The sequence below is a fragment of the Hydra viridissima genome, unplaced genomic scaffold, assembly GCF_058129835.1.
Source record: "Hydra viridissima isolate aposymbiotic clone 2 unplaced genomic scaffold, HvirCarnegie_v1 scaffold_12, whole genome shotgun sequence".
In the NCBI taxonomy this organism is placed as follows: Eukaryota; Metazoa; Cnidaria; class Hydrozoa; order Anthoathecata; family Hydridae; genus Hydra; species Hydra viridissima.
In genome coordinates this window covers 9622172-9645275 of record NW_028324311.1, presented here as the reverse complement: position 1 = coordinate 9645275, position 23104 = coordinate 9622172, and the positions used below count along the sequence as shown (strand labels likewise).

The 23104-nt window shown below is 31.6% G+C and overlaps 3 protein-coding genes across 10 annotated transcripts; 2 read left to right on the top strand and 1 right to left on the bottom strand.

Annotated features, from left to right (window-relative positions):
- The first annotated feature begins 305 nt into the window (after positions 1-305).
- On the top strand, positions 306-1236 carry LOC149881149 (uncharacterized). The gene is made up of 2 exons (XM_090067941.1): positions 306-596; positions 728-1236. The coding sequence occupies exons 1-2, from the start codon at positions 416-418 to the stop codon at positions 1234-1236; spliced, it is 690 nt and encodes a 229-aa protein (XP_089924067.1). The 5' UTR covers positions 306-415.
- Positions 1237-2941: 1705 nt separating this feature from the next.
- Positions 2942-6432, bottom strand: LOC149881148 (ATP-dependent DNA helicase PIF1-like). 5 transcript variants are annotated; one of them, XM_090069723.1, is made up of 3 exons: positions 6376-6432; positions 5900-6019; positions 2942-5488 (listed from the first exon to the last, which is right to left on the bottom strand). In XM_090069723.1, the coding sequence occupies exon 3, from the start codon at positions 4360-4362 to the stop codon at positions 4006-4008; it is 357 nt and encodes a 118-aa protein (XP_089925849.1). In that variant the 5' UTR covers positions 4363-5488; positions 5900-6019; positions 6376-6432; the 3' UTR covers positions 2942-4005. The 5 variants fall into 3 exon arrangements, with proteins under 5 accessions (XP_089925849.1, XP_089925852.1, XP_089925848.1 ...); XM_090069722.1 differs by having other exon boundaries at positions 6268-6427; XM_090069727.1 differs by lacking the exon at positions 6376-6432 and adding an exon at positions 6128-6142.
- A 9318-nt stretch (positions 6433-15750) lies between these two features.
- LOC145184927 (uncharacterized) lies at positions 15751-23010 on the top strand. 4 transcript variants are annotated; one of them, XM_090069714.1, is made up of 3 exons: positions 15751-15852; positions 16051-16157; positions 16825-21067. In XM_090069714.1, the coding sequence occupies exon 3, from the start codon at positions 20018-20020 to the stop codon at positions 20750-20752; it is 735 nt and encodes a 244-aa protein (XP_089925840.1). In that variant the 5' UTR covers positions 15751-15852; positions 16051-16157; positions 16825-20017; the 3' UTR covers positions 20753-21067. The 4 variants fall into 4 exon arrangements, with proteins under 4 accessions (XP_089925840.1, XP_089925839.1, XP_089925842.1 ...); XM_090069713.1 differs by having other exon boundaries at positions 16646-21067; XM_090069716.1 differs by having other exon boundaries at positions 16051-23010.
- Positions 23011-23104: the final 94 nt, after the last annotated feature.

The window sequence follows — 23104 nt, the reverse complement described above, 5'->3', positions numbered from 1 at the left end:
AATAACTGAACGTTTGGAGAGACAATATATTTTTAAACTAGTACAAAAGCAAGAGTGTCTATGCTTCTCCACCAACAGAATATATAACAAAAAAGAGGTCTGTGGAGAGCACGCACCAATAAATTGCCCATTAACAATAATAACAATAATTAAGTTACAAATACCACATTTAACAACACCCACATACAGTAATAAAATAATAAATATCACTTTCAACATGCTTCTTTACAATAATTAATTTTTACTATCACTTTTAACAGAAATCATTAAGATATTTAGTTACTCACAATTACAACTTTGTTAGTTTTACTGCTAATTTTAAATTGTATAAATACCCGAATAAAATGTTAAAGTATTAAACTTTGAAGTAAACTGTCCGATTTACGATATTGATTATTATAAATTTAATTTAATAATGAATGAATTAAATGTGGATTTTTCAAGAATACAAAATGTTCCAACAAACTTGGAGGCTCATTTAATAGAAGAAGTGAGAAAATTTCCATGTTTATGGGACACAACAACTCGCGCATATAAGGAAACACCTTTAAAAGTTGAAGCATGGAGGCAGATATCTACTTTATTAAAAGTAGAAGGTAGCTATTTATTTTTCCAAGTAAATTTCAACAAAAATTTCTAAATAATAAAATAACGTAACCTATTTTACATAACGTAACCTACTTTATTATTTTTTTTTTTGTGTGTGTATAAAAAACTTTGACTTCAGATTGGACGAAATTAAGAGAAAATTTTCGTAGATGCTTGAATCGTCAAAAAAAGGCTACCATGTCTGGAGTTGATGGGGAACAGTTACCATCATGCCAATTCTTCACAGAATTAATGTTTTTGAAAGATGTCATTGGGGTAAAATCGACTAGTTCAAACATAAAATGCGATATTTTTGCAACACAACATCCAGTTGAACACAGAGGACTTGAAAATATAGACAATTCCATTAGAGCATCAAGATCAAGAGATAATTTGACTTTAGTAGAAAATGAAACAGTTATAAATTCAATTACATCACCTCAGATGATTATCTCATCGCCAAATCATATGAAAAGAAAAATGAAAATTGACCCATTACAAGTTGCTCTTGAAAAAGCGATAATGAATGATGTGGAGCAAAATAAACTGATGAAAATATATGAAAATGATCCGGATGAGTTATTCTGTAAAAGCTTAGTAAGCTCTTTTCATAATCTTTCAAAAAAGAAAAATAAACTAGCAAAATAAAAGTTATGGAAATCCTCCTTGAAATGGAAAGTGACAAGGAATGAAAGTGTAAAACTTAATTTTCAAATAAAATATATTTCATATACAAAGATGTTAGTTATTTTTACATTCAATATATACATTTAAGGTAAGCAATAAAATACTTCAAAAATAAAAACAAATAAAGTAACTAAAAAAACTACATATATTTATATATATAACACACACACACACAGATATATATACAGGGTGTATACTTAATTTCTGACCCCCCACATGTTACAAACACAAGATTTTGAGTTGCTCTCTTAAATGCTACTTTAGCCCGAAAAATACTTTAGTATGTATTTTGGTGTAACTATACTTTCTGCACGTAAAACACTCACTTCAGATAGGATATGACCTCAGAAAATGTTTATGGGAGCCATTTTGTCAACATACATAAAAATGATATTTTCATTCTCCTTGTCTTCCACGGCCTTTGGCATTATGACTATAGTTTTAGCACGATTTTTAAGTAAATTGTCCTTATTACTCCTTAATATGTGATCTTAGTTTGCCAATTAATAACACATTTTTTCTTCACTGTTTATGACGTATTGCTACTCTTCGAAACCGGGGTCAGAAATTAAGTTTACACTTTTTTAATGTTTAGCATTTTGGCTACAAGAAATAATCAGCATTATTTTTATTTGCCTTATTTATATCAGTGATACTTGGTGTCTGTTTATGATTTACATTAATTACTCTGTGTGTATTTATATGTACTAGCAAAAAGCAACCCGTAATACGGGTTATGGTCGGTCTGTTACTTAATTTATAGTGGCTGTTTTCCACAATTTAAAGTTGCGAAACCTTAACTAATACCCAATTAGAAAAACGCCTTCAAATTGAAAAAATTAAACCATCTGTAAAATTAAAAAAAAAAGTATGCGGAGGTAAAATAATTTACCAATTACTTAACATTGAGTGAATTACAACCGATGTAGGTCATATCAGTGTAAGGCAGAAACATTTTCCTCGACATTGCTAAGTTCAAAACAATACGTTTTTAGTTACTGACACAAAATAATAGCACTTCGTCATGCTTTAAATTGACGAAAGAGTAAAGCTAAATTCTTGTAATATTTTTTATAACATGAACTCTAATTAATAAGAGTAATTTAAAGCGAAGGTAAATTATACATGAATTATTAATTTTTTGGAATCCCCTTTATACACGTTTCTTTAAAAAAAAGGAAATTGACTTTATAACGTAAAATACACACAACTAAATAAATTTGTTTAAAACAACTGATCATTTGACCATAACTATATATGGCACTAATCTGACCATTTTTATATATGCCCTCTTTGTTTCAAAAGTTTTTAGTAAAGGACCTCTCTTCCCCGTTTTTGCCTTAATGGTGGTCAGGAGAATAGAGTTATTTTTATTAAGAGTAATCAAGTTTTTGATGGAGACCTTTTACCAGAATAATAAAATGTAAAACAATGATTTACATTTATAAGAATTTTTCCTTTTTAATATATATAAGAATTTTTTCTTTCCTCAAAAGTGTTGCAAATGCAAACTAAGCTAATTAATTAGCTGAACACCTTACAAAATTTAAGTAACTCGATATTTGACAAATGCGCAAAACAACAATATTCACTCCCCATTTAAAAAGATCCCCTAAGTTACGTACAACAAATTATTAGGCATAAAATAGAGAAAATTAAAAAACAATTGAACTAATTGCATATATTTATATCATTTTAACTGACAGAAACTTACAATAAAAGGTAATTAGGTTTTCTTTTTATAAATCGTATAAATGCGTCAATCGTAAATCTTTAAAAAAAAAAAAACACCACATAAAAACTGAAAATCGATTTACCTATTTAAAGTAACCTATTTATGGCAGTTAATATAAACATTTATTGAAAATGTATCTATAAAATCTGTTTTGAAGTGCAAAAGGATTAACAATACTAATATATACAAAAAAAAAAAAAAAAAGAAAAAGAAAAAAAAAATCAAATTAAGATATGAACTGCATTTTTAGCATGTTGTCTTGGCTTTTAGTAAACAAATAAAATCAGTAAGTTCCAGTAATGAAACTACCTATTATTCATTTTAAACAATAGACACCAAAGTGAAGGTAAGCCAAGCAGTCTATCAACACAAAACATCACAACAATAACACATAACAATAGAATATTTACACCCTTGATCCTAAAATCAAGCGAAAATAATAAACCAAATTAAAATATCAAAGGCAAAATAAGAAAACCAATTTAAAGTTAACTATATTTATCTTTTTACTAAACATATAAATACATAAAAGTAGATTTGCTTTTATGTTCAATATTAGTTATTCAATTACTTCAAATTTAGGACATTAAAACACCCTAGATTTAAAGATCAAGGTTACATACTCTCCCATACACATTACGCTAAACATTAACAGACATTATTGTGTTTCCACAATAATTAAAAAAGGCTAGACAATCAGAAAGGCTAGAATCAATCTTGCTCAACATAATGCCAATTCACATCACTTTGAAAACATGGAAACAACATAATTTAAACATATATACAGCTATAAACAAATATGGTTTCATATAACATATTTAAACATTATAACACATATAAACATATTAAATGACAGGTATATTTATCAAAAACTATGAAAAAAAATATTAAAATAATAAAAAAAATATAACATTTGTGTAACACTTTTTACCTACCATACCTTGAATGAGATGTTTATCAACTTTGAAAATAAAACTATTAAATGCTCTAGTTCTTTAACATGCAATATATAGTTGACCATGAGAGAAACACGGTTTTTTGAGATATACCCCAACTCTATCAAATGTTTGACCTTGACTTTTATTAATTGTCATTGAATAAGCCAATCTGACAGGAAACTGACAACATTTCAGAACAAAAGGTAAATTAGAATCTGATGGAGCCAACTGAATTCGAGGAACAAAAACCCATTTACCACCAGAAACACCCGTCAAAACCTCTGCATCAATATAATTATTTTGAAGAGCACAAACTTTCATTCGAGTACCATTACATAACCCAGCTTTGAGATCTAAATTTCTAAGTAGCAAAATTACACAACCAATTTTCAATTTTAAACAATGAGGTAGCATACCTGGAGGAGTTAAGCTGTTCAAAAACTCAACAGGAAAATTATTTCTTTCATTAATGTAATCAATATCAATTTGATCAGCACTTAAATAAATTTTGACTTCACCTGGCAGACATTCAAGCACTTCTTCATTGATAATGAATCAACATTAGTTGATGTTAAAATCACGCATTTAGAATAATCATTTTGATCAGCATCTCCAAAACTCTTTTCAACAATTGATTCATTTTCTCTAATAATGCACTGATTTGGTATTTCAATACATCCTTTAAAAGGATACTCCTCTTTGACAGGTATTGTTCCATTCCCAAGTTTTAGTAGCCATTGGGAAAATTCATCTTCCCCATCTTGTACTCTCATATTTTCAGCAAATGCAAACTTCTGCACCCATTGCTAATGCAAAGAACATTTTACACTTAATTCTACTATTTCAGCTGGTTGTGTTTATACACAATTCTACTATTTCAGTTGTTGAACAAAATTTTCTAGATTTAAGCCTATAAACTCATCAATAACAGGCAGATTGTAATCAGCCAGCATTTTACCACTTTGATTAATAATCTTTTCAATTTGATGAAGAGTAGCTCGCTCAGCTATTAGAAGTGGGATTGAGCGGTGAATGAAATCTTCCATCATAAAAGCTTTGCATGTATTCCAGAGATGTAAAGGATTGTCATATTCACAAAAGGTGAAAATAATTGAAAACAACTGTCTAATTTGCTTTGGCATACGTGTTAAAACCGCCTCAGAAAGAGTATTCTGCCATTCCGTGTCATCTTGCAACAAACTTTTCAAAACACATGCTTCACGAAACGTTTCAAGGACAATATCATTAACAGTACGCACATCCTCCCAAGATGTTGCTCCTTTTGCTTGCAAAAGTAACAGTCTAAGAAAAAAACAATTCTCCAGTTGGATTAACTTTATCCATTCTTATTATCACCTTATTACCACCCCTTTGTCTAACCTTCCATTTACAATGTTTATCATCAAATATAAAGTGATAAAGAATGTCTACATAAGAATAGCAATGTGCTCTTTCATTTTCAGTATTTAACTTAAACCATGCCATTAGGTGCGTATCACGTTGAGCTGCACAATCTAAAGCCATTTGTTCTGCTCCTTCTCTAAAATACAATAATTGATTTTCAGGTAGATACTTACCAAGTCACAGCACTTTGAAAACACAGAAACAACATAGTATAAACATACACCAACTATAAACACAATAAATGTGTTTAAATATGTATTTAAGGTTAAATATATACCTTATATACATTTTTAAACACGTTTTTAAAACAATTATATAACACATATTAACACATACACAAACAGTAAAAAAACATTTTACATTATTATAAAAACATTATTATAAAAACACATTGATAAAACAACTATAAAGCACTTATTACCACATACACATACATATCAAAAAAGCATATATGTAAACAATAAACATGTGCAAACAAAAATTTTAAAAATGACGCCAGAAAATTTAAAAAGATACATAATATATATTTACAAACAATGCTCTTTACCTTCTTTTTTTTTTTATAAGAACTGTAATCCTCATAATAAAATTTAACCTTTACATACAATAACATGTGACATGCCATGTCAGTGTTGGCACAAAGGTTTAATTTATTTTTCTAAATTTTCTAAAAAAGAACAAAAATAGTTAATAGCATCACAGAAATTTCAATGAAGTAATAACCATTTTACAGAAATAGCATCTTAATTGGTATAACTTTAAATAACATCCATACCCCTATTTTCTATCTAAAAAATAAGATAATAAAAACATAACTGCAAAACTAATACAAAAAAAATATAAACAATTTAAAAAATTAAAATCCTTTCTACTTTATCTAATAAAAATGTATATATAACTATTTCATATACTTACTTCAATTATAAGATGATCTTAACGATGATTATTTATCTTAATATGATTCTTTATGTAATATATCTAAACTAATAATTAAATTCCAAAAGAAAAAAAGTTTTAACTCGCCTCATGGATCTTTCTCCAATGGCTGCGTGCATTTTGAGAACGCGCTCTTTTAAAGCCTAGTAACTAATGACGAAACGACGTTAAACAAACATTAAACGTTTCTGTACTAATTATATTAAGATTATATGTATATGTTACTAACATGTATTATATAACATGTGTTTTTTAGCATTTTACTCTGAAAATGAGTTCTGATAAACAGTTACTTCGTCACCGAATTCAAGTTTTATGTAGTCAAGGATTAAGCATTAAAGAAATCACTAGACAGTGTAAAGTTTCTCGAAATACTGTAAGGAAGTGGGCAAGAAAACAAGAGGGTGACGTCACAGATGCTCAGCGACCTGGAAAGCCAACAAAGTTTTCACCAAGAACCAAGGACAAAGTCAGAAAGTGGGTCAAAGACAAAGTCGGAGTTGGAACGAGAACTGTAGCTAAGAAACTGAATTTTTCAGACAGTTACAAAGAAAGAGGAAAAACAATTTCACACAGTGCTATCAGTAAATACTTGCGCAAGACCACATGGGGTAAGCATGCCTATACACAGAAAGTGAAACCCATGTTGTCGCAGAAAAACATCACTGATCGCGTAAATTTTTGTACTCGTTTGCAAGAAGTGGGATTCGCAGATGACTCACCGGATGGTAAAGTGAAACGAGCTCACGTATTGCGGACTGATGAGAGTCCAATTGATATATATCCGGCTCCAAACCGTCAAAATCAAAGAGTACGTACAGCAACACCAGAGTCAATACCTTATGTTCGACGTCCGAAATTCGGTCTCAAGATTATGATAGCCGGCGGCATTTCTCGATATGGCAAAACTGATCTGGTTGTTGTTGAGCAAAATAAAACTGTTGATGGAAAATATTACCGTGATATTATTCTACCTGTGTACAAACGTGCAGCTGATGATAAGACCATCTTTCCTGTGAGAAATAAAGTTATTCTGATGCAAGATGGAGCAACTTGCCACACGGCAAGAGCAACAATGAATGTGATCAACAGAGACTTTCCAGCAGTGTGGACCGACTGGCATGGCAACTCGCCCGACTTAAATGTCATCGAACATATTTGGTCAAGACTCCAGGACAGTGTTTTACACAATCCTCGACCTCGTAATTGTGAACAGTTGATCAGACGTGTTGAACAGGAGTGGGCTGCCATTACGCAAGAAGAGTGTTTTCGCCTAGTAGAAAGCCTGCCAAGGAGAATTACCCAATGCATAGAAAGAAATGGACAAAATACTGATTACTGACTATTAACATATATTTTTTGTCTAATTAAATTGATATGACAGTAATAAAATGGTATGTGTTGAAATACCGTATTCTTAAACCGAGATATAGGGGGTCAGAAATTAAGTATACACCCTGTATATATATATATATATATATATATATATATATATATATATATATATATATATATATATATATATATATATATATATATATATATATATATAAAGGAAGAGGAATTTCATCTTTGATCAAATGTATTTTGAGTATGAGTAACCATATCATATTGCCATGGAACCTGTTCTTGGGGAGAATTAAAGAAGTCTCGAAATGATTCCCTCACTGCTTTTGCATCACGAGTATAGTTATTTGAGCCTAATTGTTTTTGTAAAAGTGTTATTCCTTGGTAATCAGAAACATCACTTCGCCACCAGCTTGTAAACCAGAAAGTGTTTCATAATCAACAAATTTTGAAGGGTAATATTGATTTAATGGTTCAAACTGACGACCATGCATAAGATAGTTATGCAGAGCAGCGGCAGCTTTAGCCACGTTAATTACAATCCCACCCAACAACAAGTCGTCTTAAAGACAAATTGAAGACGTCTTGAAATTGGTCTTATAGATGTCTTAAACTGGTCTCAAATGAAACACAATAAGTCGTCTTATCTAAGACGTCTTAAAGTTGCCTAATTTAAGACATCTTAAAGTTGTCTTAAACTGGTCTCAAATGAAACATAGTGAGTCGTCTTATTTAAAACGTCTTAAAGTTGTCTTATTTAACACGTATTAATGACGGCTTAAACTGGTCTCAAATGAAACACAGTAAGCCGTCTTATTTAAAACGTTTTAAAGTTGCCTTACTAAAGTCGTCTTAAAGTTGTCTTAAACTGGTCTCAAATGAAACACAGTAAGTCGTCTTAACTAAAACGTCTTAATACTATCTTAACACGTATTAATGACGGCTTAAAAAGACGTGTGTGTGTGTGTGTGTGTGTGTGTGTGTGTGTGTGTGTGTGTGTGTGTGTGTGTGTGTGTGTGTGTGTGTGATATATATATATATATATATATATATATATATATATATCAAAAGGAGACTGGAAGGTGGTGACAGAAAATAGAAAGGTGTGAATATATGAACTATCCAAATGCAATAACTGAAAAAAGAGACATGATTTACTATAGAAAAATACTTCACAGCATCCACAAAAAAAGATTACATGATTATAAAATTTTATTAATATTTTCGTGATGCTGGTGCGTTTTTTAACACACCCTGAATAAACTTATGGACTGTCTTCTCCGATTCCTTTGGATATGTCTTTCGGACAGCCGCTAAAAAGAGAAAACTAATGAAGCAATAATAGGTCAAGGAAGTCATTGTTTTTTTGGAAAGCAGCGTTAGAAGACACTTACCAATTATACATTTATAAAGGTGGGTTTCTTTAAAATTTCTCTATCCGCCTCTCTGTCTATCCATGTTGAAATTTATCATCAGCGAAAAATATAATTTCTAAATTCTATTAGTTTCTCAGAAATCTGTAAAGTATGTGCTTGTAATAACATAGCCATAGGCCCTTTACAAAAATAGTTCAAAATTCTTTTGAATCATTAGTTGGTCTTTTGCATATAGTCAACGCAGAAATCCGGAAACATATATAATACCAGTAGCTATAAGAGGAGACTATACTTTTGATATTACTTATACGACTGGCAACTAAAATCGTAATCTGTTCGCTTGCAAAATTCTTGTTCTTCATTAAACTTATTTAAACATCATTACTACTCTTCCTTCTCAAGAACCTTTGATAATGCACCCTTTCACAAGAATAATATCCAGTATTAACAACAGTCCATTTTAAAAATGATCTCGCTGGAGCATTACAGAGAAAAGTTCAAACTTTAACAGTGTGTTCAACTGATTTAAATGGATATAAAGACGTAATTAAAAGCGCAATTAAGGAAGGAATTAAAGCATGCACGTAAAAGAGTGGACATGCAACTTATTACAGTTTAACTTTTTGTATTAGTTTAAACTTTTATAGTATTTGTTTAATAAGACTGTTCATGATAAAGTAACTACTTCACGTGTTGACAAATTACTAAACAAATTACACCAAGATAAAGAAAATAAGTTGTCTGCACAAACAGGTTTTATCATTTTTTCAAGATAAACATTTGTAAACTTAGGAACTTTTTTCGTGTAAAAAAAGTCTGTGAATGATAAAATAGACCTGCAAGGATAAATTTAAAATGACTAAAAAAAGTATAGCTAAATATAAAGAAGCTTAAATATAATTTTATATCAAGATCTGATTTCATTCAATTCTTTCATCCTTTATTCGCCAGCTTAGTCCTTCATTCACCAAGCTATTTTATAATTCATTTGATAATGCAAAACCTTTTCAAAAATGATTTAAGTTTATAATTATCTTACAAAATGCGGTAGATATTTCATGTTTTCGTTTTTCATATTTCATATATTTTTTCATTTATCATAAAAAGCACATAATAACCCATTAGCTTTTGTCAAATAAAATTAAGGTTATATATAGCTGGTAAATCATATTTTTTTTACCAGCTATATATAACCTTAATTTTATTTGACAAAAACTAATGGGTTATTATGTGGTTTTTATAATAAGAGGTTTCGTTTATTATTCTTCCTATGGAAATCGGACTTATTCGAAACATACCAGATAGGTCTATTTGTAAAGTGCCTCCAAAAATATATCTAAAAGTGACCATTAAACATTCACTCGCTCCAATTGTCTCGCGTCTGAGGGAAGATTTTGTAATCACCGCACAGTGGGACGAAATCCCGATTTCGTGGCCAAAAGTCAAATTTTTGAGTTTTATATTTTCGTCCTTTTACGTTCAGATCTTGTTTACAGATAGTCCTAGAACAAAATTCAGAACAGGGCACGTAAATACCTGCTCTAGGCTGGCCTGGACATCAGTTGACATTTAGCCTCCGTTCGGTACGCACTAAACAAGTGGACTCGTCGAAAAGTTCTTGCCTGTTTTAAAGTGCTGTTAAACTGAAGAAACTATTTCAATTGGAATTCGGCAAAATGGAATCACTTTCTGGAGGCATGTAGAATATATCGTTATGCACTGTTATTGCTAATTGTAATTTTTTTAATGTTTAAATCGCGCGACAAGTAAACAAAAAAAACTGTAAATTTTTTTATCTGAAATCGATTTTCTAATGTCGTTTTAAAAATTTAACCGCGGTTATCCACCTTCTTTCGACAAGGAATTGATAGTGTGTAGTGTTAAATATAACATATAAAAAAACTGGCTGCCATTGAGTGCCATTTTAATAGTGAGACTAGTTTTTATGGAGGAATGCGTGGTGCGACATTAATCTATGTTAATAGATTAATGTCTGAAAATGGTCATGGAAATTAGTGAATTAACATTATTTAATGGCACTAATTGCATTTTAATACAATAATTTATTATTTTAAATATATGCTTTACAAGTTACTTCTCGTTCCGTTTTATGATAATCTCAAAATTTTATAAAATAGTCCTCAAAGAACTCTCAGCCGTTATAACTGTCTTCCAAATCTTCAAATATGGAATTGTCATGAAAAGATATATTCTTTAAGGTGAAAGACAGTTTAAAAAATGAATATTAATTCATCATTGATGTTTTGGCAGATGCAATTTTCAAAAAAACGGAACATGTGATACAAGTAGGCGAGGATGAAATGTCATTATCACGGTTATTTGCAAATTTTCGATCGAGATGGAGAGCAGCAGGAAGATGGGAAGATTTTTTTTTGTGAAAAAAAATGAAGAATGATTGAAGGGCACCGTACAATTTTCAAAATTATCCAATACTGAATGCACAACAAATTAGAAGATTGTGAAGAATGATAATAAAAAAGGAATATGTGGGCGACCTTCGCAATCCTTTGCTTCATCTAGTGATAGATCAAAGAGGCGAAAGACTCAAGAACTACGTTCTACTTTTTCTACAGAAGAATTGACATATGCTGCTCAAATGAGTTTAAGGACTTCTGGTCAAGTACATTTTGCTCAAGTTGTTAAAGATGTCACGTTAACAACCCCTCTCGAGCATCAGGAAATTGCCCCAGAGACCGGCAAAATCTCTACATCAAGAAACTTTACAATTGTAAAAACAACCTGAAGTCACTAGACAAGAGACAAGGAACGATTCCGATTTAGATACAAGTGGTTCAACATCAGATTCCGAATCGAATGATTCAAACATTGATGAATATGACGTGTTTTTGTTACTACACGTGTTTTTGTTACTAGGATAAAATAAACAATTTTTTTACATATATGTGACTTCATCTTTTACCAATTTAAAAAAAATAATAAAACTAAAATTACAAATTTCTGTTTTTTTTATCAATAGCGTAATTTTGGAAATAATTTTACAATGTTTTTGCTCTAATTTAACTCGTGAATCATAAGCAATGACCTCGAAAACCAAACTACATTAGATTTCATATTTTCAACGTATGAACAGTTTTGGCCGCCATATTGGAGCCTCCGTTTTGAATTTCTTAAATCTGACCTCAGATTCGTAATCAGCGACCTCGAAGACCCTCGTGTATGTAATTTGGGAATTTTGCCACGAAATCGGGATTTCGTCCCACTGTGCGCCAGTGCAATTAGACTTAACAAATGTTCATACTTTGTAGGTGTCATTCAAAAAAACTTAAAAAAGAATTCGTGATCGAAAAGTTGCATATCTTTTATAAATAAATTGAATGCTTCTTTTGATTTTTAAATAAATTGCCTTCTTTTGATTTTTAAATAATTCAGTAATAACAAATGTAAAGTTCTTCTGCTAAAAATCGATAACTCCGCCATTTTTATTATTTAGCTATCATTACTTAAAAGTGAAAGTTAAAGTAAAGCAAGTTTGACCAGTGCAATTGGAAATGAATATATTCCATCCGATCTGTCAAAATTCGTTTTTTTTCCCATCCCTTTCCTTTTCCCGTAGCAAAAAAGGATAAGTGGAAACTCACCTTTAGAGACAAGTAATTTAAAGCTGAACCGTGAGGCTCGGATAAATTTGAGCAAAACATCTCATGCTTACGTAAGAGCTACGTGAGCATTTTACACTCTTTTGTAAATCTCTTATAATTTAGATCAAAAAATTTAATTATTTGCATAAACATTTAAAGTATACAAAATGTTAAAAAACTTTTAGGAAACGTTAAAAAGCAGAGCTTTTTAGCATATAAACTCAAGTAAAAAAACTGTAAAAAAGTAAAAAAACTGCTCTTTTTCAAAGCATGTTATATATTCTTAACGATACAAATTATCCTTTTTTCTTCTATGGAATGTGTAAAAACAGTTTATGATATTTAAAAAATAAAATGTAATATCTTCATAGAAAAATTATGTGTAACTTGTGAAATTTCCTTCAAACTCAAAAGAGAAACTCAAGGTTTCAAATAATAAACCTGGATTCAAACAATAAACGTCGAAGCCTAACATTTTGTACCAATCCTATTTTACCTTCACCAGGATAAACATTTTCTAGTTCAGGCCTTGTCGTTACTCTAAAGAGACAAAATCGAATAAGAGATGGGTTCAATTTCATTGGTCCACATCAAAAGTGTCTTTAAATGTTTTTAATTTTTCGCACAAAAATTGTGAAACAAAATAATTGCTTAAGCTTAAGAAATGAAAAATTTTTAATATGATTGAAAATTCAACAGAAGATAAATTTATGATCAGAAGGTACAACATTTTAAACTATACCATTTCTTTTACTAATTTTTTAATCATTTATGTGGTCTCCATCTAGCAAACTTATTTTTATTTATACATTTTGTTTTAGCAAAATATATTTTGTTTCACTGTGACGAGGAAATTGCGACATCACTTGTTAGAATTTATCTTCATATTATGTACATATTATTTGGTTTTAACCTCTGACCTATTAATATGGAAAAAGTCACTTGAAGAATTTAAACAACAGGAGTTTTGCCGTTTAATCCAGATGTTTTAGAGAAGGAATAACTGAGGGGTACCTAATGACTCTATTGAGTGGTATCAGTAGTACTACTACAACACCATAGATATCTTAAGATATCTTAAGAAACTCACTTTGAAATTGATAGTAATTTTTTCATACTTACAACATTTTATTGATATGCATTTCAATTTACAAAAAAGCTGATCATTGATGAATTTTAAGTAGAACATAACAAACTCATGAAACTTCTTATAATCAGTTTTATTGTTGCATGAAATTTTCTTTCACATGCTTCAAGTAATGATGAATAATGGATTAGTCGACTTGAGTTTATGTTAAATAGCTTAAATAATTTGATTAAAATAATTTGATGTACAATGACTTCAGTTGTTTACTCAAAAAGTGCCTTCTTAACCTTTTCATCCCTGAGCACGCAATTCCATGAAATAAAATGATGTTCAGAGCAAACATTTCAGTTGTTAGATGTTCACGACTGAGAAATAATAAGACCAAGTAATTCATGAAAATATTGCTAAATAGAATGCGTTGTAATCAAGGTTGAAGATGAGAAAAATTCCTGTTTGCACGATGTAAAAAAATACGTCAAGGTGTAATGGAGATAATAAAATAAATTTGTTTAACAAAAAAGTTTCACCAGCATCATCTTCAAGTAATCCTGAATCTAACTCTTCAGAATTGAAGAAATTGGTGGAGAAAAAAGATTAACACAATAGGGGGGAGGCAAAAAAAGTTATTTGCTTTTGTACCAAAATCAGCTCCAGCATTGCATATGTTGAATCTCATAGTTTGGGGAAATATTTGAAAACTTCAATATTGTTCTTCCATTTAGCGTGCACGCCCGAGGCATCGCATACTCAAATAATCTGGCCTAAAAAATTTATTATATAGTTATCACTGACTCAAGTAACAGGATAAATACAGAACTTTACAACACAAATTAGAAATTTTGTGCAAAATCTTGAATGTCGAACTGGTTTGCATAAAGTTTTTGCAGGGTAGTAAAATAAAAATTCAAAAGTTGAAGTTAAAGGGATTTGTTTGTACCAACTAACGACAAATAAAAATTTTCACTACCTCTTACTCTGATTAATTTGTGTGTTACTTTTGAAAAAATTTTGATTTTTCTCAACTTATGTTTATATACGCAAATATATACTTAGCAAAACGATCTTCTTCAAGATCTGCGACATCTTTTTTCATCCATGTAATTAGTATTGATTATAGTATCTTGATGAAAAAGTAGATAACTAATTAAATAAAGATACCGTTTAACAAAGTGTTTTTATTTTCCAGACTGAAAGCAGTTGGCTTTAAGGATCTTTGGTTAACTAAAAAATGCAAATCGAGGCTGAGTTATAGGCTATATTTGAGGCTGTATATGTTTTATATTATTTGTCAAGTCATTTTACACAATTTTTACTGTTCGTCATGTTTAACGGGAAACTCTCCATGTAATGATTGTTAAAAAAAATACGAAACCAAATATAAACCAAGGTTTTAGCTACTTTCCAATATAAGGAATCAGAAAAAATAGTCATTAAAATAAAGACACTTTTATTGACTGGTGTTATGAGTATCAGATCATTAAAGTAGTTTTAAAAAAAAGGAAATAATGAGATGTAAGACTGTTCTCACGGTCTGTTACTTTTTTTAGCTCAAACCCAGGATGACGTTGGGTGCCACTCGTCGTTTTGAATATTTTTAGAGTATTTCTGACGCAGATCTCGGAAATTTAAAATCTACTTGTTATTTTTCTTTTATGACACCTTTTTGTTTTTTTTCAACAAAAAGTGATCACACTAGCTATTCATAAAATGAACAACGAAAATAAATCGAAAATCAGCTGAAAACCTTGTGCCAAGCTTGAAGGGGCCCCGGTTGTCCCGTCACAATTTTTTTTTTTTTTACAATAAATAGAAAACATTTTAATGACTGACAATGTGAAATCTACTTAGTTTTTGTATTTGAGGTTTAAACATTTGTATTCGAAATAAAAATGCACGAGTAGTAAAAGCTTCACAAAATAACATTTAATTAGATTTTTATTGATGGCATTAAAAATCCATTTTATGAGCGAAAAATTATGCTGATCTCACTTTTTTTTTCCAGTTCAGTTAACTGAAAACAGTTTGCAAAACAACTGTTTCTCAGTTTAACTGAACTGGAAAAAAATTATTTTCAAGATTTAAAAATATAAAAAATGAATTGAAATGCACCATTGAAAACGTGGTATTCAGAAAAGTAAGCTTTGATGAACTTATATTGATTTCTGTGTAAAAAATATTAAAAAGATAAATAAATAAATAAGTAAAAAAGATATTCTCTTATTACTTTTTTTGTTTTAAGTTTTTTTTATTTAACCTTTAAACGGAATGAATTCCTAAGATTTGTAAGATTTGTCTTAATGAGAATTTACAAAAATCAATATCTTTTTATTAGTTTGAATTACGTTCGTTCTGTCTGTTTAAGTATGGATGATAATGTATTTAATTCATCTGAATTAAATTTGTTTTAACAGCGACTAAGTTCAAACTTTGATATAAAAAGTAAGTTTTTTTAACAGCGTGTTTTCTTTTTGTGTTTTCTTTTTGTGTTTTCCGTAAATGACATGTTTCATTAATCAAGAAGTTTTTGTAAAGTTAATTAATGCATAAATTCATCATAGATCACACAACTTTAGTTAAAAAATTTGTCATAGACTACAATTTTAATAAATAATTCTTATCATGACACATTAAATTTAACATATTGACTTAAGCTTCACAAGTGAAATAGCCCAGAGTTTCTCTTTATCTAAATCCAGTATAGGGGCAGAAAAGCAATTTATTTAATGAGTTACTAAAGTATTCATACTAGCAATTAAATTGATTGCAGGTGATCTGAGTCCTGGTCGAATTGGTCAAATTCATAAATTAAGTAGTTTAATGATTAAATCAACTTTTTCAATTTCACATTTCAGTTTTTGATGAGCATGTTACTTACGATGTTGCACGTTTCTTTTTCTCTTATTTTTTCTCTTATTTGCATTAAAAAGATCAGCAGACTGAAATACTTACCAACTCAGTCGTCGCACATACTTTAACCGTTAGACGTGGGTGTATATTAGCACGTTAAACGAGTTTGACGCAAATTACTTACAGAACTTCATGCAGCTTCAAATTGCAACAATTTAACAAAAGAAAGCTTCATTCAATTATATGAAAATCTTTTTAGCTCCGGTCAGTTGCTGGGTTTCAAAACCCTTCACAGAAAGATTTCATAAAAAGACTCGAAGGGAATTTGAAAAATGTTTTACTTGGCAACCCTGTTACGCAAAAAAAAACCGAAAGAGTAAACATTGCGACAGTTGATGGCCAGCGTCTATGTACATCTGAGCAGCTTAAGAAACTAAAACGAGATGCTGAGGCCAAAAGGTCAAAGCAGTTAAGGAAACGCAAGATTAGCTTCAATAAAGCTTCGTGATAAACTCGGCAAGTGGAACATTAAAAAAAAACAGAGTCAAGGCATCAAGACATCATGAGATGAAAAAAGTATCGCAGAGTTTGGCAAGAAGGATTGGCAACTCAGAACAACACGTGGTACCTGTGTAAAGCTTCTAATCAAGTCAATCGTGTTTATGCAAAGAAACATAATAGTGAAGAATTTTTCATAAAAAAATGACACGGACCTGCTTAATACGACGAAACAACTCATATTTAATTTAAAAACAGTTTTTTTTTTGTTTTTTTTTGTATAACACCTGATGACTAAAAAATGAGACAAAATTTAAATCAATATATGTATGCTATTCATAATCATGCAATTGAAATAAATTAGTATACTTATAGGGAATTTAATACTCTATTAAAATTATATTATAGTTTTAAAATATTAAATAAAATGGCTCCGTATAAAACAAGTTTGCAAGAAGACCTAAGAAAACGCATTTGCCAATTTAGAAATTCGCATCTGGAAAAGCCGAAAATCTTCACAGTAAAACACTTTCTAGATAAAGGAGCATCGAAAGCGACCATGTATCGTGCTCTAGAACGTGTAGATAAAAATTTAGGCTATCAACGAAAAAAAGGTAGCGGTCCAAAGGCGAAAAAAATGGACAAAAAGCACATAGACCAATTGAAAAAAGCATTTGATCATCATCACGGTGTTTCACAACGTCAAGTAGCTCGAAGATTCGATTGTGACCAATCGTATATACCTAAAATTCTTAAAAACAAGACAAATATTAGATATTACAAGAAGAAAAAGAATCCACATCGAAGCGAAAGCCAACTAGCTCGAATCAAACCTTTGTGTCGGCATATATATCGCAATTTTAGGAATTTTGATTTTGTCTTGGATGACGAATCATATTTCAAATATGCGAATACAACATTGGCTGGCAACGATGGCTTCTATTCTAGCAACGTGTCATCTACAACTAGCGACGTCAAATTCAAAAGAAAGAAAAAGTACGAGGAAAAGGTGCTAGTCTCTTTGATTATATCGCCCTAAGGGACTTCAAAACCAATGTTTTTTGAAAGTAGCCAGGCAATCAACAAACAAGCATACATCGGATGTCTCCGCAAGCGGTTAATACCCTTCATTGATGAATATTATAAAAAGGAAGAATACTTGTTCTGGCCAGATTTAGCTAGCTCGCACTATGCAAATGAAGTGGTTTCTTTTCTCGATGCCAATAACATCAAATACCTGCCAAAGGTAAAAAATCCACCCAATGTACCAGAAGCTCGACCGATTGAGGACTTTTGGGGTCAGTTGAAACGCTTAGTCTACGAGGCTAATTGGCAAGCAAGAACCATTCCTCAACTCAAACGGCGTATCGTGAATTGTCTTAACAAAATGGATCCGGAAGTGGCAAAACGTTATGCCTCAATGACTTCAGTTTGTCTAGGTCGAATTGCTTTTAATGATGTTATTGAAAACCAATAAATATATTTTTTTAAATATCATATAATTGTTTATAAATTTATTTTAAATTAAATTTGATAGCTATGTAACTATGGCTATAATAACAATTTTAAAGTTGTCTCATTTTTAGTCATCAGGTGTTATTTCTAATGAGATAAGTTTTCATTTTATTCTGTCGTGAATAAAGTCTTCAAGGTGTAATTAGCGTGTTTGCAGGTGTTAATGTTTTGTAGGTGCTAATGAGCGAAGGTGTTAATGTTTATAGGTGCTAATTTATGTAGGTATTAATGTATGTAATTGTTATTGCATTAAATGTGTGAAAATGACGCGATTGTAAAAATGTGTAAAAAGAGTGTGCATTTTGTAAAATGTTTTGATTCGCAGTCAGATGTAAAAAATATTGTCAAGTTCAAAAGTAAAAAGTGACTCTTTAGTGTCTCAGGGAAAGTCTAAATAATTCCCCACACTATTTGGTGGCGACTACTGCCAGGACGAACGAAACCTACGAGTTAGCGAAGAATGGACCAAGAACGAACTTACTACTTGATAAGAATAAACATTAAAAGCATAGAACGCAACACGATTAATGGCTACAAATCAAGCATAACCTTGGCGTTAGACAAAATAACAAATTTACTGGGAAGATTTGAAATTGCAAAGGATGAGCAGACCAGAAAAATGCTTTATGACGGCGAAAACATCGATTCGGTAGAAGAATGGCTTTCGAAACCAGTAACGGAAGTAGAAGCAGCGATTGAAATCAAAAACAAAATGGTGGACAAGTTGGATTCGATAACTAAAAAACGAATGCATCAGAAAATTTGAGTATGAAAAACAAATCATGGAACAGAAGTTAACAATTCAAAAAGAAGCAGAACAAGCCTCATTGAGAAAACTTCAAAGCGAAGAAGAATGGTATCTAAAGAAACTAAAAATGAAAGAAACATTGCGTATATCACTTGGAAACGAAAACGAAGCTACTCAATCTGTCAAGCTTCAAAAGTACACAATCACAAAATTTAATGGTGATTATAAAGACTGGTTACGATTTTGGAATCAATTCACTGTAGAAGTCGACAACTCAAACATATCAAACATCAGCAAATTCAACTACTTACTGGAACTCGTCGAAGGAAAGCCCAGAGAGGACATACTTGGTTTACAATATTCGTTGGAGGGATACGATGAAGCTAAACGCATACTACAAGAAACTTACGGAAAAGATATTTGGGTTCACAAAGCATTGATCAAAGATTTAGAAGGATTGGCGGCTATACACAGCACGCACAAAATCAAAGAAGTTCACGACTTTTACAACAAGCTTGTGGGAACTGTACGAACATTGAAAACTATGCAGAAACTACTAATGGCTCGATCATTCGTGTATTCATTGATGGATAAACTTGGACCAGTTCGTGAAATACTCACACAAAACGATGATGGATGGGAAGAATAGGGACTGGGGCAGCTTGTCGAAAAGTTGCAAAAGTACATTGAAATGAATCCGTTGAACTCAACTTTTAACTCAAGCGACGAACAAACAAAGGGCGATAAAAAGAACGCAAACGTGCAGTCAAAATCCTATGAATATCGAAGCACTACATTCAAACAATACAATGGCGGTTTTTATGACAAAGAAATCATGGCAAGTAGTGGTAAGCATGGATGTATCTACTGTGGGTTACAAAATCACAAAAGCGAAGATTGTACAAAAGTGCTAACTGTTGCAAGACGCAGGGAGGTTTTAACAAGCAAAAGATTATGTTATAACTGCATTGGTCAAGGACATTCGGCGGTAAATTGTAAATCAAGAGGATGCAGAAAGTGCAACAAAAAACATCACACGTCCATTTGTCAAGATGGGAACGCAACAATTGATGGTAAAATGGAAAATAAAAAAGAAACCATGGGAGCGGTGCTTAATAAAAGTACAACTACTCACCCAACAGTGATCGCAAAAGTAAATGGTGAAAAAGCAAGGATGATTTTGGATACGGGTGCTGGAAGTTCCTATATATGTACGAACTTGATAACAAAACTAAAGCTGAAACCTACACGAAAGGAATATAAAAGCATTGAACAGCTCTATGGAACAGTGGACAAGCGTGTCGAAATATATAACGTTACGTTAGAATCAACAACGATACCGGAATTTCGAATTAAAGTCGAATGCACCAACGCAGAAAAGGAAACACTCACCTTTTTACCCAATCCGATTATTAAGGATGTTTAGAAGCATTTTGCAAAACTGAGGAGACTAAAATTTAGCGATGATGAAGGGAGTGACGAACTTCAACCTGTTCACATCATACTTGGTGCTGCTGATTATCAACGTATAAAAACCACGGAACCGGTAGTTCTCGGAAAAAATCCGGATAAAGATCCAGGAGCCGAATTAACTATGCTGGGATGGACTCTTTCTGGGAGACGAACACAATTGAGTTTTGGTATTGAGAAAAGTTTCTTATTGAACACTGGTCGTGATGATATCGAGCAAATGTGTAGTTTAGAAGTACTTGGATCATCAGACACAAACAGTGAGTCAATGTTCCACCAAGACTTTAGCGAAAAACTGCATCAAACCGACGAAGGTTACTATGAAACCAGAATGCCGTGGAAAAAGGGTGTTGTTCAACTGCCAAACAACAGAAATCTGGCCCTTAAAAGATTGGAAAGTGTAACAACTCGATTGAAAAAACTTAAAAAACTAGAACAGTATAGTGATATAATGATGGAACAAATCAATGAGGGAATATTGGAAATGGCACCAGAAAAACCTACGGGAGAAATTATTCACTACGTTCCTCATCAAGCGGTAATCAAAGAAAATGCCGAGTCAACGAAAATGAGAATTGTTTATGATTGTTCAGCAAGGAAAGACGCTCAATCAACTTCATTAAACGACTGTCTGGAAGTGGGACCATCGCTGCAACCTTTAATATTTGACATACTCATACGAAATCGGATGAATAAACTCTGCGTTTTAGCTGATGTAAAGAAGGCGTTTCTACAAATTAGAATACACGAAATGGATAGAGACGCACAACGCTTAACTTGGTATAAGGATTTAAAGAAAATGGAATTAACGGAGTTACGATTAACAAGGGTGATTTTTGGTTCAAGTTAAAATCCTTACATTATTACAATTCTCGGCGCCACGATTAAAAATTGCTCTGGAAGAAGATACTTATGTCGATGATATACAAGCAGGTGGAGAAACGGAAGAAGAACTTATCAGGTTTAAAAAGGAATCAACCCAAATCTTAATGGAAGCTGGTTTCCAGCTGCACAAATGGCATTGCGACTTAAGCAAATTGGAAAGCGACGCTGAGGTTAAATCAACAAAAATACTTGGGATTCCTTGAAACAAAGAAACGGATCAAATATCTATTGACTTTACTGCATGCATCACTATCGGAAATAAAGAAGTGATAACAAAAAAGACAATGCTATCCGCTATCAACAGTGTCTTTGACGTATTGGGATTTATTGCACCTGTTTTAATCAATGGAAAAATACTATACAGTCGACTATGCTTATTAAAACTCGGATGGGATCAACAAATTTCAAATGAACTTTCAGAATAATGGAAAACCTGGATCAAGGCAATTAGAATTAAAAGAACTATTTCAATTCCGCGGAGCGTTTCGTCTGAAAGAATCGTTGAAATGGAGCTTCATGGATTTTCAGACGCAAGTAAATCAGCAGTATGTGCATGCGTCTACGTTGCAGTGAGTCATCAATATTCAAAAACAAGCAACTTACTTGTAGCAAAAGCACGGATTGCACCAAGGGATCTAAGTATTCCTAGACTGGAGCTGGTAGCGGCGCATACCTTGAGCAAGTTGAATGAATCATGTTAGGAAGACATTAAACAAGTATAATGTTATTGAAGTATATCATTAGGTTGACAGTACTGTGGTACTTTAATGGTTAAAAGAAAGGGGCAGTTGGTCACAGTTTTTTTAGGAACCGAGTTCAGCATATACTATTGAATGGAGAAGTAAAATGGTTTTATGTCCCAACAAAAGAATACCTAAGTGATCTTGGAATAAGATGAGTGAGTCCTGATAAATTATCGAGCTTGATGCTCAATGGACCTATATGGTTGAAACACAAAGAAAATTGGCCAATCCAACCAGATATAATCGAAGCGCCGCACAGTGGGACAAAATCCCGATTTCGTGGCCAAAATTCCCAAATTACATACACGAGGGTCTTCGAGGTCGCTGATTACGAATCTGAGGTCAGATTTAAGAAATTCAAAACGGAGGCTCCAATATGGCGGCCAAAACTGTTCATACGTTGAAAATATGAAATCTAATGTAGTTTGGTTTTCGAGGTCATTGCTTATGATTCACGAGTTAAATTAGAGCAAAAACATTGTAAAATTATTTCCAAAATTACGCTATTGATAAAAAAAACAGAAATTTGTAATTTTAGTTTTATTATTTTTTTTAAATTGGTAAAAGATGAAGTCACATATATGTAAAAAAATTGTTTATTTTATCCTAGTAACAAAAACACGTGTAGTAACAAAAACACGTCATATTCATCAATGTTTGAATCATTCGATTCGGAATCT